The 15,343-nt window shown below is 42.6% G+C and overlaps 1 protein-coding gene across 2 annotated transcripts in view; it reads left to right on the top strand.

Moving 5' to 3' along the window:
* Flvcr2 (feline leukemia virus subgroup C cellular receptor family member 2) overlaps positions 1-15,343 on the top strand; it is an 87,054-nt gene that overhangs the window by 47,823 nt on the left and 23,888 nt on the right. The window contains exons 2-3 of one of the 2 annotated variants that reach the window (XM_008849711.3): positions 5,355-5,496; positions 8,019-8,159. In XM_008849711.3, coding sequence (XP_008847933.1) covers positions 5,355-5,496; positions 8,019-8,159 — 283 coding nt within the window. The remainder of the gene's footprint in view (positions 1-5,354; positions 5,497-8,018; positions 8,160-15,343) is intronic. The other variant, XM_029554392.1, reaches the window with a different exon arrangement.

Here is a 15,343-nt window from a genome sequence, read left to right as displayed (position 1 = left end):
GCATTACAAGTTCGAGCCAGAAAGCTAAAAAAAAGTTAGACCAGGGCAATTTTCAAATGTTCATATTAGAGTCCATTGGAATTTCTTGACAAGGGCTTCCAAAAGCATCCCTCTATTGGGTTCCTCCTCATTTTTCTTTTTTCTGCCAAGGCTGGACTCTAGAGTGATGGATTCAGGATTTGCTTTAAGGTATTTTAATAGCTGTTGGAGTAGTTAGAATCAGTGCCAGTTCCCTCTCAAAGGCTTTGAGATAACTGAGGGGTTGCTGAGGTGTATGTACGACCTGAGAGTGTGCAGACTGGATGGCCTTTACCCAGCATGGGTCATACCTTCTCTTCCTAGCCTTCTGCAGATTGTATACTTTAGCCCTCCCCAAATCCAGGAGGCCATGTATGATTAGGGTCAAATTACATATAATTGGCTGGGAAAAGTGGCTGGATACTCAGGTGCCAGCGACCCTGCTTGGCACTCCTTTAATGAATGAGCACAACCACCAACAAGCCCAATTGTGATTATGTTTAGTGATCAGGCTCAGCCGAAGTCATGATGATGGTAGTTATTTCATGCAGAAAGAACTGCTGTATAGCATCATCTTATTAAAAGGACCTAGAATTTAAAAGGATTTGGTGCTAGGAGCCACATATGAGGGAGAACATACGTTGTTTGTTTTTCTGGGTCTGTGTTACTTCACTTAGTATAACAGTTATGTTTTTAATTATGATTTTGCCCTGGAAGTGCTCGTGACTATTGGCATTGCCACAGCATGGAGTATCATCCCTGAGGTTAAAGAAAGGACAGGCAGACAGACAGAAAATAAAAAATGAAAGTTAAGTGTCCCAGGCTGCCTTTCCAGCCTTCTGTTCATCTCTCTCTCTCTCTCTCTCTCTCTCTCTCTCTCTCTCTCTCACACACACACACACACACACACACACACACAAATATATAATTGTTTAGTATTTGTTTTTGTTTTTGAGACAGGATCTTACTATGTAGTCCTGGTCTTCAGTCTTGCTATGTGATCAAGACTGGTTCTGACTGTTTCTCCTGTTCTACTTCTCAAGATTATGGACATTCACTGCCACATCTGGCTAAAGTCCTCTCTTTCAAAATTATAAAAATTAAGAGGAAAGAGGAGGACCAAAAAGAGGAGGAGAGGAAGGAGAACCAATGAGAAATAGGAGGAGAGGGAGAAAAGACCAACAGAAGACCCAATTTTTTTTTTTGGTCTTTTTTGAGACAGAGTCTCCCTGTAGCCCCAGCTGTCCTGGAACTCACTATGTAGACCAGGCTGGCCTTGAACTCACAGAGATCTGCCTGCCTCTGCCTCCTGAGTGTTGGGATTAAAGGCATGCACCACCACGCCCAGCTAAGGCATTATATTTTTTGAGCTAGTGTCTCATTTAGCCCAGGCTGGCCTTGAACTTTCTGTATAACTGAGGATGACCTTGAACTTCATATTCTCCTTCCTCTGCCTCCTGAGTGCTGAGATTTCAAAACTCACTTTGCATAGCCTTGGGCCTCAGATCTCAGATTTTTGCCCAAGCAAAAATGTCAGACATATGACAGAACACAATGGGTAAACTATATAGGCTTCTGGGTGACTATATAGGCTTCCATGCTGGCTAGCACCATGTCAGCATTTCATGGGAGTCAAAAGGTAAGCCTGGGGTCACACAGCTCTGGCTCAAAATCTTAATTCTTCTGCTAACTGCTTATCTTCAGCACACTGGGACACTTGGCAGAGTGCTGAACATCAGCTTTTCTGTGTTTGCTTTTCTTTTTCTTCCCTTTTTTGTATTCTTATTGAAATTATCCTAAAGGTAACATACATTAAATAATCAGTACCTAATAGATGCTCAAGAGGTGATAGGCCACCCTAGTCCCCCGAATGTACTTTCCTCCCCTTTTTCTCTCTTACCACTGTTACTGGAGTTTTTAGAGTCAGAGCCTGGACCTTGGTGGCCCTAATAAGCTAGGTTTGACCACACATCTTCAACAGGGCAATTAATAATGAAAAACAGAGAAAGGAGATTTAATGTGGCCACATTGGGAAGAAGAACAAATAGAGTGGTCCAGTGGTCATCCCTATTTCCCTCCAACTTTGCTGAACCCGGGCCATCTTTGGAATCCTGACATGAGGTTTAGGTTTAAACAGAGGGCAAGAGATATGCATAACTCAACAGTCCTAGGCTCTTTCCAGGAGACAAGTTCCTCCTTTGGCTGGCATTAAGACTTTAGCCTCTTTCTTCTTATTCAGCATGAGACACCTGGGGAAGTTCCAGTTCCTTGGGGTCCATTATCTCAACAGTCCAATAGCCAAAGGGAGGGGCCCAAGTGTCTCTTTAGAATATCATCATTCCTGTCAGGATGGCTACACTGATGTGGATACAGTGTGTTTGGAGAAAGAGCCTGGCGTCTAATGAATACACCTGTTATCACCTGGCTTTGAGTAGACCAGTTTTTCCACCAACTTCGTCCACCTATCTGTACATACTTCATCCACCATCCATCCATCCATCCATCCATCCAACCATCCATGTATGCATCCATCCATGCATCCATGCATCCATGCATCCATCCATCCATCCATCCATCCATCCATCCATGCATCATGACTGAGTGCCTCCAATGGACAGGCCTAGGATCAAGCAACTGAAAATAATACTCATGAACTCTTACTGAGAATTGCAGGAAAATAAAGTCATTGAAAACCAAGAGGCAGCCATGTAAAGACATGTCCCTGTGTTTTGATTTTCCACACTGGGCATGAAAGTACCTCCAAAGCCCTTTTCTCCTGCAAGAAGGCTATTCCCAAACAGTGTTGCTTTCCTGACACCCTTACTGAGGGCCCCCTGGCTCTCACTCCATCCTGCTGGCTGGAGGAGCCCTCTGTTCAGGATGAGGAACATTGGCTCAGGCTTAGAGTATAGAAGAAACAGCCAGGGCCCTTCCTGGGAGATAAGAGCTGGTCAGTCCAGTTCCCATTTTAGTATCCAGATTCCTTAAAGTTCTAGTCATATGCTCTATATGGTTTCCAGGAAAGGGGTATTCCTTTAGGGAAGAGAGATAAAGAAAAAAAAAAAATCAGGGAGCCCCCCCCCACCACACACACACCCATTCTCAGCTCCTAACTAGGGAAGAACCAGAGGCATCTTTGGCTTGATACTTCTGGTGTCTCTGGCTTCAGGCAAGGACAAGTGTACTGGTAGGTCCAAGGACATTTCAGCCCTTAGCCATGAAAGAAACTGGTCACTTTTCTTTTGAGGTCTTTTTACCCTAAATTACCCAAGCAATTCCTACCTCCTGATTGTACTTTAAAGATGGGCTCAGGGCTGGAAAGATGGCTCAGTGGTTAAGAACATTGGCTGGTCTTGTAGAGGACCAGAGTTTGATTCCCAGAACTCACATCGTGGCTAACAACCATCTGTAACTCTAGTTCCAGGGGATTCAGTGCCTTCTTCTGACCTCCAAGGGCATTTCACAACACTGGTGCACTTACATACATACAGGAAATACACTCATACACACACACACACACACACACTCACACACACACACAGAAATAATAAAATTTTAATTAAAAATTAAAAAATAAACATGGGCTCAATGTATTGGTTATATATTGCACTGGAAATCACCACACTCAGCCTTTTTTTCCCCTTAAGATTTTAAAATTCTTATTAATGTATATATATATATATATATGTTTGTATGTCTTGTGTATCCAGTGCCCATAGAGGCCAGAAGAGGGTGTTGGGCACCCCTGAAGCAGTGAGTGGATTGGAAGCTGGTGAATGGGGTGACAGTGTGAAGTTACAAGCAGTCATGAGTTTCCTGATGTTTCAGGTCCTCTGGAAGAGCAGCAAACAGTCTTAACTGTTGAGCCTTCTCTTCAGCCCCTCTGCTCAGCTTTTTGCTGTTGTCTGTGCTGATGTCCTACTCCAGACCTAGGAACTACTAAGAACCATTTTGATAGACAGTAATTGATAGAGGGCACCCCTGAAGCAGTGAGTGGATTGGCAGCTGGTGAATGGGGTGACAGTGTGAAGTGGGAGCAAACCGCTTCTTACCTGGTGCTCCTTTCAGTATGACAGAGAACACAGTTTATCTTGCACTTATGGAGGAGGAAGCTTGCCTAAGCAGTTGTACTATTTTCTAGTTTCTGAATTGGTATTACAGATGGTAGAAGGACTTTTGGGAGCTGTACCATAGCTAGTCACTGCTGAATCAGAGCATTCTGACCCCAGAAACACCCAGGTCATGTTATCTGCCAGGTCCCTGGATTTTGGACTCCAACCCCCATATGAGGAGTTTTAACTCATTAATATGTATATGTGTAACTATTTTGTAGTTGTGTGTGACCTCACTGTACAGATACTTTGGATGTTCCTAAGTTATTTACATGTTTATAAATGGGCTGACAACTTTAGGCCTCCAACTCTTACTGAATGCAAGTCATGTGGCTGAAGGTTACAGAACTTTTTTCTGCTGGTCTCTTATCTCTGGGCTAACAAATTCAGTGAAACTGAAAATTTCAATAGCACAAGAGAAAAAAGTCAATATTGTTTTACTCTCTACGCCAGAGATGGGGAATAGAAACCTTTGCTCATTAGTTTGCACTAGAGGAGAGCTAGCCTGTGGTACAACTCTCAAATCTATTATTTTCCATAATAATTGGGTTGGAAATATGTATGAGTTAAGTTATTAACCAAAAGCATCTTGAGTAGAGGAAAAATTCCCATTTGGATATGTTTCTTTGTATGTGTACATGTGTGTGTATATATGGTGTATGTACATGTTCATGTGGGTGTGTGCACATGGGTGTGCAGGTGTACATGCACATGCATACATGTGTGGAGGCCAGAGTTTGACATTGGGTGTCTTCTTCCATTGCTCTCCACTTTAGTTTTTAAGACAGGAGCCCATCAATTCTGCTAGGCTGGCCAGCCAATGAGCTCCAGGGATCTACCTGTTTCTGCCTCTCCAGCACAGGGGTTACAGTCATACACCACTGCACCCAGCTTTTATGTGAGTGCTAGGGATCTGAGTTTGGTCTTCATGTTTGCTTGTTAGACATTTTACTGACTGAGCCATCACTCCAGCCCCAGAAATTATGGTTCTTAAATAGCAGTATCTTTAGCTGGGCATGGTGATGCATGCCTCTAACCCAGCTAGGAAGATAGAGACAGGAGGATCTCTATGAGATGGAGGCCAGTCTGGTCTACACAGTGAGTTCTAGGCCTGCTGGAGCTACAGGGAGACCCTGTCTCAAAAAGACCAAAAGAAGAAAAAGCAGTGTCTTTAAATTTGTCTGTTGCTTCTTGGCCATAACTGATTGTGTCTGTCTTCTATAGCTTGGAATTGCAATTGGGTTCTTGGTCCCTCCTGTTCTGGTACCCAACATCAAAGACCAGGACAAGCTTGCCTACCATATCAGCATCATGTTCTACATCGTAGGAGGCGTGGCCACTCTCCTCTTCATCCTTGTCATCATAGGTAAGATCATTTGTAGACTGATGGGGGAGGGTGGAGAAGTTATGCCAACTTTGGCATCCTTTGAATATTATCCTAAATACCACAGACACTTAGAAACTCTGGAGGCTAGCTCATCCCATGTACTTTGTTAGCAGCTCAGTAAAAGTCTTGTTGACCAGTTCTTCACACCTACTTCGTGAGAAGATGAGACCCCAGTGAAGACCTCCAGTGTCAAAGGCATTGTGTTAAGAATATATGATCTCATCTAGTCCTCAACAACCCTATGAATGAAATACCTCATTACTGGTCCTCTTCAACAAGGAAGTTAAGATTTTAGAGAAGTTCTGTTCCAGATTAAATAGTTAGCTAGTGGCAAAGATTGGATTCTATTCTGTTTGTTTAACACCACATTCTAAATCATAACAGAAATTGATCCACAAACAATAATAATCTGAGATTAACCTAAGAATACTTGGGGACCAAATTTCTTCCTCTTTTTTAAAAAAATTATAAAAGTAATATACTTGGGGCTGGAGAGATGGCTGAGTGGTTAAGAGCACTTTTGCAGAGGGCTTGGGTTCAGTTACCAACATTCCCATGGTAGCTAACAATCATCTGTAACTCCAGTTCCAGGGGATCCAGTACCTACTTCTGGTCTCCATGGGCATTACATGCACTTAGATGCACTTACACATATGCAGGCAAAACATTCATACACATAAATTAAAAATAAATAACCCAAAAATGTTAATATATCTTTATGGAAAAATCTAAAGAAAGGAAGAACTATTAATTTATCCTTGCACAACTTAATCTCAGCCTTCAATCTTAGATCTGCTGTTAACATTTTACACAGATGTCCATTTAATCGCTGAGGTATGTGATTGATAGAATTTTATGCCTCCTGTCTGGATGCGGTAACACATGCCTGTTATCCCAATACTCTAGAGACTGAGGCAGGAAGATCACTAATCAAGGCCAGCCTGGGCTACATAGGAAGACTATATCTCAAAGAAAGAAAGAAAACAAATAACAAACAAAAGCTAAAAAAAGAAAAAAGAAAGAATGAAAGGGAGAGAGAGAATATCTTTCTTCTGTTTTTATCTGAGTGATGTTTACAGGCTGGGGTAACTTCAGAATAGCCAAGTAGAGGGTTTTTTCCCAGTCATTCACTCTTGACCAGTTTCCTCCTAATGCCTAAATATTGTATCTCAGACATTGAAGGTTTATCCCTGCCTGCTGGCTTGTCTCCAGAGTCAGGTAGTTATAAAGTGTGAGTCTCATTCCACTGTTCTCTGTGTCATTCCTTCCTGGTGGCCTAGAGGCTTGTGCTCCTGGGAGGGCAGAGCAGCTGGGACCTGTGGGTGGGAGCAGGGGAGAGTGAACCAGCCCGGGACTGCCTCCTCAGCTCCACTCATGTTAAATTCTAACATGCCCACCACCGAATGCTTGTGCTCATAGCCTATGAAGGCCTGGCTCTTTGCAATTGCAAACATGGATGGTAGGGCATTGCTGTGCACAGAGCACAGATAGTAGTTATCCGAGTGAAGAAAAGAAAAAAAATCTCATTTGAGCCCTAGTTGGTGGTTGCCAAATCCTTGAGGCAACACTTAGTACTGTAGAACCAAATCACCTTGCTTTGCTTTCTTCCAATGGAAGGGGAAGTGAGCAGGCTAGACAATGGATGAGGGATTCCGGTGGAAGACTTTATCCAGGACTATTTATTATTGGAGAAGGAAGAGGCAGGGCTCTGAAGTCAGGGCTGGAATGGTTTCTGGACTGGGAGGCCCCTTTGATCTTCTGGGAGAGTCAGCCTCATTTCCAGAGCTTCCTCTAACTGGAGGCAGACTGCTGACCTTCTAGGAGAGGTCTCATGGAGTTTGCTTAGATTTCTTGGAGGTTGAGGGGAGGAGGGAAACCAGTTTAGCCCAATACCTAGTTAAATGAACCAGCCCCTCAGAGATCTGAATGATGCTCCATGGGGTCAAATGGTCATACCAACTATGTGGAAGCTAGAATATAAATGGAGTTTTTTCCCACTCTCCCTTTCCAGCCTTTCCTACAAGAGTGCTCACTCCTGGATCTTGTCTCATGTCTGATTCAGAGTTGATGAAGCTAGGAATGCACTCAGTTATCTTGACTTATTCAGGGAACAGCTTTTGGCTGCCACGTGCCAGGCTTTGTGACAAGCAGCAGTTACACTGTTCGATGCTCCTTGGGAGAAGCTCTGCCGTTCACAGGCTTCACTCATCCCAAAGCTTCACTTTCTCCACATGTGTGTGGCTATTGGTCTCCTACCCCCTTGATCCGTGGTATGTTATTTGCTGGTTATAGTGGGTTACCTTGATCCTTGAACACTTCCTTGGAGACCCGATGATTCTAGCCTTCTAGAGGCCAGTAAGAAAAGGTAATAAAAAATATATTATAGGGCTGGAGATAATAGCTCAGTGATAGAGCTCTAGAATGAGATGACACTCTAAGTTCCATCCCCCCTACTGCAGAAAAAGAAAAGAAAATTCCATCATCTGTTACTTTCCTTTCAGTATTCAAGGAGAAGCCTAAGTATCCTCCCAGCAGGGCCCAGTCCCTGAGCTATGCCTTGGCATCCACTGATGCTTCATATCTAAGTTCCATCATCCGGCTCTTCAAAAACCTCAACTTCGTGCTGCTGGTCATCACCTACGGTAAGGTGGAACACAAATGTGAGGCCTGATGAATCTGTGTGACTTACCCTTCCCAAGTCCCAAACATTGTTTGGGGTTGACCGTGGGGCCTTTGCATATGTTATAAAGGCCACCCTAGAAGTCATTCCTTCTCATGCAGGTTCCGAAAATGCCTGTTAGTTTTGGTATCACCGTTGTAAAGCGGTTGTATGTGACCTTTCCTTTCTCTTTAACATAATACTTAGGATTTAAAAATAAGATCTCCAGGTCCTTCTCCCCACGATGCTGGATTCTGTGAGTGTGGATTGTTGCCTTTTTATCTGAGTTGTTCCTCTGTAGTAGACAGTGGATGCTCCAGGAGTGATGGATGGATTGATGAGTGAGTGAGTGAGTACATGAATGAGTCTTGCCACACAAACCACTCTTCTTCAACCAATCCTTCCTCATCTTGTAACATCAGCATCTTTTTGTGTACCTGAATGCAACCCAACCTCTCCCTTTTGTTTCATTTTCTTGGCCTTTAGTAAGATAAATTTGAATTTTCCTACTGGTGTGTGGGCTTGCCAGACAAAACTGTAGTTTATATGTCTTCTTTTCAACATTGGATAAGACTATTGGATCAGAGAATGATAAGAACAGTCCCGTGACATCCCACTAGAGATGCTTGTCCTTTGGACGAATACTAGTCTATGAGTACTCTTAGTTCAAGAGGTTATAGATCTACCCAAGTGTACTGCTGTCCAGCCTACATTTGACCATTTAATCCACTGGTTAAACATAAAATCAAACAAGTACATAACATGCTCAGTAATCTAAGAAACAAAGACATGAGATTGGTTTGATGAGGCTTATTTTTAGTGAAGGTCCTTTGGCTGTGACTTCCTGTTTTCTGTGACCACTCAAGCCATTGTTTCACCACCACCATCCGATTGGATTTAATTCCTACTGTACCCCTTTGAGGTCAGTCCTATAATTATCCCCACTTAGCATAGGAAGAATCTGAAACTTGAGAGACTGGGTACTTGGACTATGGTCATACAACTGTGATTGGCAGAGCCAGAATGCAAATACCAGTTTGTTAAACTTGAAAGCCTGCATTTTCTCTCTGTCTCATTAACTTTTTTTTTTTTAAAGATAGGCTCTTGCTATGCTGCCAGGCTGCTGGCAAACTCTCATATGATCCTCCTGTGTAGCTGGGACTACAGGCATGTGCCATTGTGCTCAAATTCAAATCTAGCACATTTCTTACATAAGCCATAATTGCCTATATATTCCTTCCCAGAACTGTACTCAAGGCTGCACATTAGGGGCTGGGTGCGATGGCACATGCCTTTAATCCTAGCACTCGAGAGGCAGAGTCAGATGGATCGCTGTGAGTTCAAGGCCAGCCTGGAAAAAAAAAAAAAAGACTGCATGTTAGGTTTATCAATGCCCTTTATCCCCAAACCCTTATTTGTTGAGGTACTGGGTAAGAGATGCTTTTATCCCAGTAGAGAAGTACTGAGGTTTTCAGGCACACACCAAAGCTAATAGCTCTCCTCTGCCCTCCCTAGCTCTGGTCAGCCCTAGAAGTCTTGGTTCTCCATTCCCTATTTCCTTCAGTTCCTCAGCTCTCTCTAAGTATTCCTCTGCATTTATCCATAATAGAAAGAAGTTTCCAATACTCAGTGATGGACAACTAAAGTGATTATGAGTGCTCTATCACTGGGAGGTATTCAAGCACAGATGGGACCAAGCGCTTGAGGAGGAGACATATGGGGAATTTTAGGCTATAGACAGTGAAACCAGATGCCTTTGGGATCCCTTCTAGGTCTAGGATTCAAGAACTTTCACTTAACCCTCTAGTGTTAAATATCTTGATGACATTGTCCATTGACTCTTGTTAACATTACTGCATCTCCAGCAGGAAATTCGAAGCCTACTTGAGGCTCTAGAGCAGATAAGTGCTTAAATGTTTTCTGTGACTGGAGATGATGATAGTGGTACCAGGTGAGCAATGGTGCGTCCCAGAGCTGTGGTCTTCAATGCTGGAGGTTGTGGGTGGCAAGGTAAGGTCACTGACCCCATGAGAACAAGAACAAAGCCTAAATGTATTAATGTATTGAAGATAGTGTTGTTGGTTATTGGGTAGGTCAATTCTGGGCCACATTGTGGGGCAAAGGCATTCTCTCTCTGCTGTACCTGGCAGATTGTTTATATGTCTGTCCAGAATACCAGTTTTAATCCTCTATGACTGGACACTCTTCCTTGTCTGTTTGATTAAATGATGATACAAGAAGTAGAATGGCACTTTTTTTTCTTTTGAATATAATTTTTTTTTGGTCATTTTGAGACAGGGTCTGCCTGTAGCCCCAGCTGTCCTGGAACTCACTATGTAGACCAGGCTAGCCTTGAACTCACAGAGATCCGCCTGCCTCTGCCTCCCAAGTGCTGGGATTAAAAGTGTGTGCCACCACGCCCGGCTGAATATAAAATTTTTATTAATTATTTGAGAATTTCTCACAATGTATCTTGATCATATTCACCCCCTCATTACTCCCCCTAACTCTTCCCAGATTGATCCCCCCACCTCCAAAACCCTCCCAACTTTGTGCCCTCTTCATTTATTTTTATTGATTTTTTTGTGTGTATTTCATACAGAACATCCCAAACAATCTTATTCACCTTTATACCTGCATCCCAAAAGGCACCCTCCCATAGCCTCCCCCCACCCCAGACCCCAATCTTATCTAAAGGAATGTTGGCAACCTATTGCTGCTAGATGAGGAAGAGTTGATCTTCCTAAAACAAGGGACTCTAGATAGGCTGACTAGACTCAGTGGATGGACTTGTACTAGGGAATGGCTGGGGGCACTGACAACACAGTGGACAGTAACAGAGATGACAGAAAGGCACTTTTTTTTTAAGGTAAGGGTCTCAGACTGGTATCCCAGACTGGCCTGAAATGCGCTATGTAGCTGAGGATAACCTTGACTTTGTGATCCTCCTGCTATACCTCCTGAGTGCTGAGATTACAGTCGTGTGTCACCACATCTCTTTTAGGTGGTCCTGGGGTCAATCTCAGGGCTTCATGTATACTGGGCAATCATTCTTCCAACTGAGCTACATTCCCTGACCCAAGGGAAGCACTTCTTAAATGGTGGTGAAATAAGGATCTTAGGAAATCTGCTTGTTTATCAAAGCAGCAACAACAGTGGTAAAAAATTGTCAAGATCATTTTTTAGGGATTCTTAACAGCTCTTATCACAATGTAGATGATATTTGGTAAAGAAAAATGCCTGAGAAGCAGTGAGAACAGTGGACTTTGTGTCTTCCCTGACCCCTTTCTAGTTCCCTTCTCCCAGACTCTGCTGCATCTGTGGAAACCAGCAGTTTCAGGCCATTTAGTGATGAAAAGTAGCTGCCATGGAGCCACAAGGCTGTGAAAACCAGCTCACTCATAGCCACTGGAGGAAGCAGAATAGGCTTGTATCACCCTCAAAGTCACATCTCCACAAATAAACAGTTTGAGTTATCTGGACCTTACTTTCCCTCATTTGGAACTTACTAGGTGGGAAAAGCCCTTTTTCCTGGACTGAAAAGAATCAGTGGCACTTTTTAAGCACCTCAGCTGCAGGAAGTAGTAATGTCATTTGAAGTTAACAAGAATCTGGCCAAAAATCTTGTGATAAAATGTCCAGAGAGGACTTTGGAAAACTTGACTTGTTACTACAAACCTGGAAGGCCTCATGCATTTGCAGAGAACAAGTTCAGGAGAGCCCTGACCCCTCACCTCTGGCCAACTCTTAGGCTCTGTGTAAGCAGGAAGCAAAGGCTAAGGCAGAGTTGTTTGACTCCTAGAGCATTGAGGGTGAGCTCCAGTGCATACAGAGAGCTTCTTAGCAAAGATGAAAAGGGGTCCTGGTTTAAGGCATTTAAATAAATCTTTGGGGCTAGTGAGATGGCTCAGCAGGTAAAGGTGCTAGTTATACAAATCTGGTGACTGAGTTCAATCCTTGGAACCCATATAATAGTGGAAGGAGAGAACTGACCCCACAAAGTTATCCTCTGGACCCCCCCATGCATGCTGGGGTCTGTGTGCCCCCCACAAACACACACACACAAATAAGTAATTAATAATAATAATAATAATAATAATAAATTTTTAAGAACAAATCTTTGTCTAATTCTTAGTTTATCACTAAGATAATGAAACAGAAACCAGTGATTCTATAAAATTAAAGAATATAGACTTAAGGGGTTAGAAAGATGTCTCAATGGTTAAGAGCACTGGCTACTCTTACAGAGGATCTGAGTTCAATTCCCAGCACCCATATGGTACCTAACAACTGCCTAGAACTCCAGTTCCAGGGAATTGGATACCCTTTTCTGGCCTTTGTGGATACCAGGCGTGCATTTGGTGCATAGACATACATATAGGCACCCACACATATACACAAAATAAATAAATCTTTAACAATAATTAAAAAGGGATACAGACTTGGGAGTTGGGGATGTAGCTCAATGGAAGAGCACTTGCTTAGCATACATGAGCCCTGGGATTTGATCCCCAGCGCTGAAAACCAAACAAAATCCCCAAAAATCCCCAAAATTTATTAATTGTAAAATTAGTCTAAGAAAATCACTAAGCAAACAGCAGCAACAGCACTAAAGCCAGAGAGGCAGGAGAATCTTGTTTTGATATATGTTTAAAATGTCCAGTTTTCAACAGCAAAAACAATATGAGGGATGCAAAGAGAAAGGGGAAAAAACAGTTTGAAAAAGCTTTCTCCAAGGAAGCACAGACATCAGGCATAATAGATACTGTAAATCAACTATTGAACATATGTTCAAAACTGAAGAAAAAACTGTCTAAAGAATGAAATAGAAGAGAGCATCAATGAAGAGACAAATAATCAAATGAAGATTCTGGAGTTGAAAGCACAATAAGTGAAATGAAAAGTTCACTAGAGAACTCAACAGCAGATTTTAACTGGCAGAAGAAAGAGTAGGAAACTTGGAGATAAGTCCAAAGAGATTATCAAGTCCAGGAACAGAAGAAAAAGAATGAAAATGGGCAGAGCCTTAGAGAAGTGTGCGACACCAGACAACATACCAACTGTGCCAAAGGGGAGTCTCAGAAGGAGAGGAGATAGAGAAAAGTGAAAGTAGATGGTTATATAAATGACATGGTATGAAAGTAGAAAAGTATTTCACATCTGAGCTTCTAGAAACATTTGGTGCATTCACAGAATTTATTAGTACTTATCCCAAGTGCCTGGACTGGGCTGGGTGGGGTAGTGGCTCAGTTGTCTGAGTGCTTGTACTTGCGTAGACATGAAGTCCTGCATTTGAGTGCTAGCAGTACATGAAATGGGTGCGGTGGTGCATTCCTATAATCTGAAACTCAGGAGGTAGAAGCAGAAGGATCAGAAGCCAAGGTCACCCTCAGCTACGTAGCGAGTTTAAGGCCAGTCTGATACACGAGATGCTGTCTCAAAAACAAACATATAACCCCCCCCTACAACAACAAAAACAAGCAAGTAAACTAACTAATCTAGATATTTCTACATATTTTATTATGGTCAGAGAACCACAAGACTGATTTCCATGCCAGAAATTGGATTGCATGACATAGAAATCTTTGTTAGTGAAGAAATGATTCTTAGGCTTAATCAAAATCAATCTTTTGCTTCTGTGGTATGGACTGAACTCAGGGCCCCTTACATACTAGGAAGTGTTCTACTTCTGAGCTATACCCACCCCCGTCCTGAAAATAATTTTATTGTTATTACTGTGTGCTGGGAACCATTTAAACTTTTCACATGTATTATCTCACTTAATTTCCAAAACAGACTTGTGACATGGGTGCTTTATTCCATTTTACACCAGAAAGATCTGAGGCTGAGGGATTCATTCTCCTGTTTGTAATAGGAGTAAGCAGCCATCAGTGGAGCTTCAGTTTAAACTCCTCTCACTAACACAAAGCCCATGTTCTTAACCACTGAACCCTTACCTCTCCAAGCAGAAAAAGCCAGCTTCTTCTTAGACTTACTTGCCTGGGTTTCCTTTTGGTCTATCTAAGGGAGTATGTCCTTCTCCTGAACTGTGGTCTGGAAGTTCATTTCCTCTAAGAAGAACATCTGGAATTCCAATGTCTTAGAAGGACCATATGTGACCAGATTTAGAGATGATATTTAGTATTGCATGGGACATACATCTACTAGATACTATTTGTTATTTATTCATATGTGACCAGATTTAGAGATGAGGGGTCTCAGTTGGTGTGTCCAATGTTTATCGTTCCCATAGGTAATGTTTGGTACTTAAAACAGCTGAAAATCTTTGCTTTCTTCTTAAACTGAGGTTGGTCCAAATTAAAACAAAATGACCACTGTGATGGTATGAATGAGAATATTTCCCATAGGCTACAAGTATTTGGACAGTTTGTCCGCAGTTGGTGGTGCTGTTTTGGGAGGCTTTAGGAGGTGTGGCCTTGAGGGAGGAAGCACATCACTGGGGGCGGACTTCGAGAGTTCTTAAGCCTTGCCAGATTTCCAGTTGTTTGTTTCCTGTGCCTTCTTGAAGATGTGACTGCCCCTCTTTCTGCTCCAGTCACCTCCTGCCACCATACCTCCCTGCCGTGACAGACTCTGATCTCTCTGGAACCATAAACTCAAATAAACTCTTCCTTCTATAGGTTCCTTTGGTCATGGTGTCTTATCACAGCAACAGAAAACTAACTAATATAATAACCAATAAAAAAAGTCCTCTCCAAATTCCAAACTAGTTGCTTTGAAATTCCCCACAGTTACCCCAAGCATCCCACTGCTTTGTTAGTCAGCCTTCCTTTGCAGTGACAAAACACCCGAAAGAATGAACTTAAAAAAGGAAAGAGCTAGGGTTGTAACTCAGGGGCTTCCTGCTTTCTTTGCATGTGTGAGATCTGGAGTTTAATCCATAGTACTAGGAAGATGAACAGAGGAAAGCGGGAGGATTTACTCTTACTCTTTCAGAGGGTTCAGTGTGCTCCATTGCTCTTGAGGCTGTGGCAAGGAAGAGCATTATGGTCAAGAGCATGTGGTATAGCAAAGCTGCTCACTCTTCCCAGCCAGGAAGAATAAACATACCCCCAATGAGTTAATTTCCTCTTATTAAACTCCATCTCCTAAAAGTTTGGCCACTTTCCAATAACAGTGAAGGCTGGCAACCAATACATGGCTTTG

This window comes from Nannospalax galili, unplaced genomic scaffold, assembly GCF_000622305.1.
Source record: "Nannospalax galili isolate Female #2095 unplaced genomic scaffold, S.galili_v1.0 scaffold24, whole genome shotgun sequence".
In the NCBI taxonomy this organism is placed as follows: domain Eukaryota; kingdom Metazoa; phylum Chordata; class Mammalia; order Rodentia; family Spalacidae; genus Nannospalax; species Nannospalax galili.
This window is presented reverse-complemented; position numbering and strand designations above follow the sequence as displayed.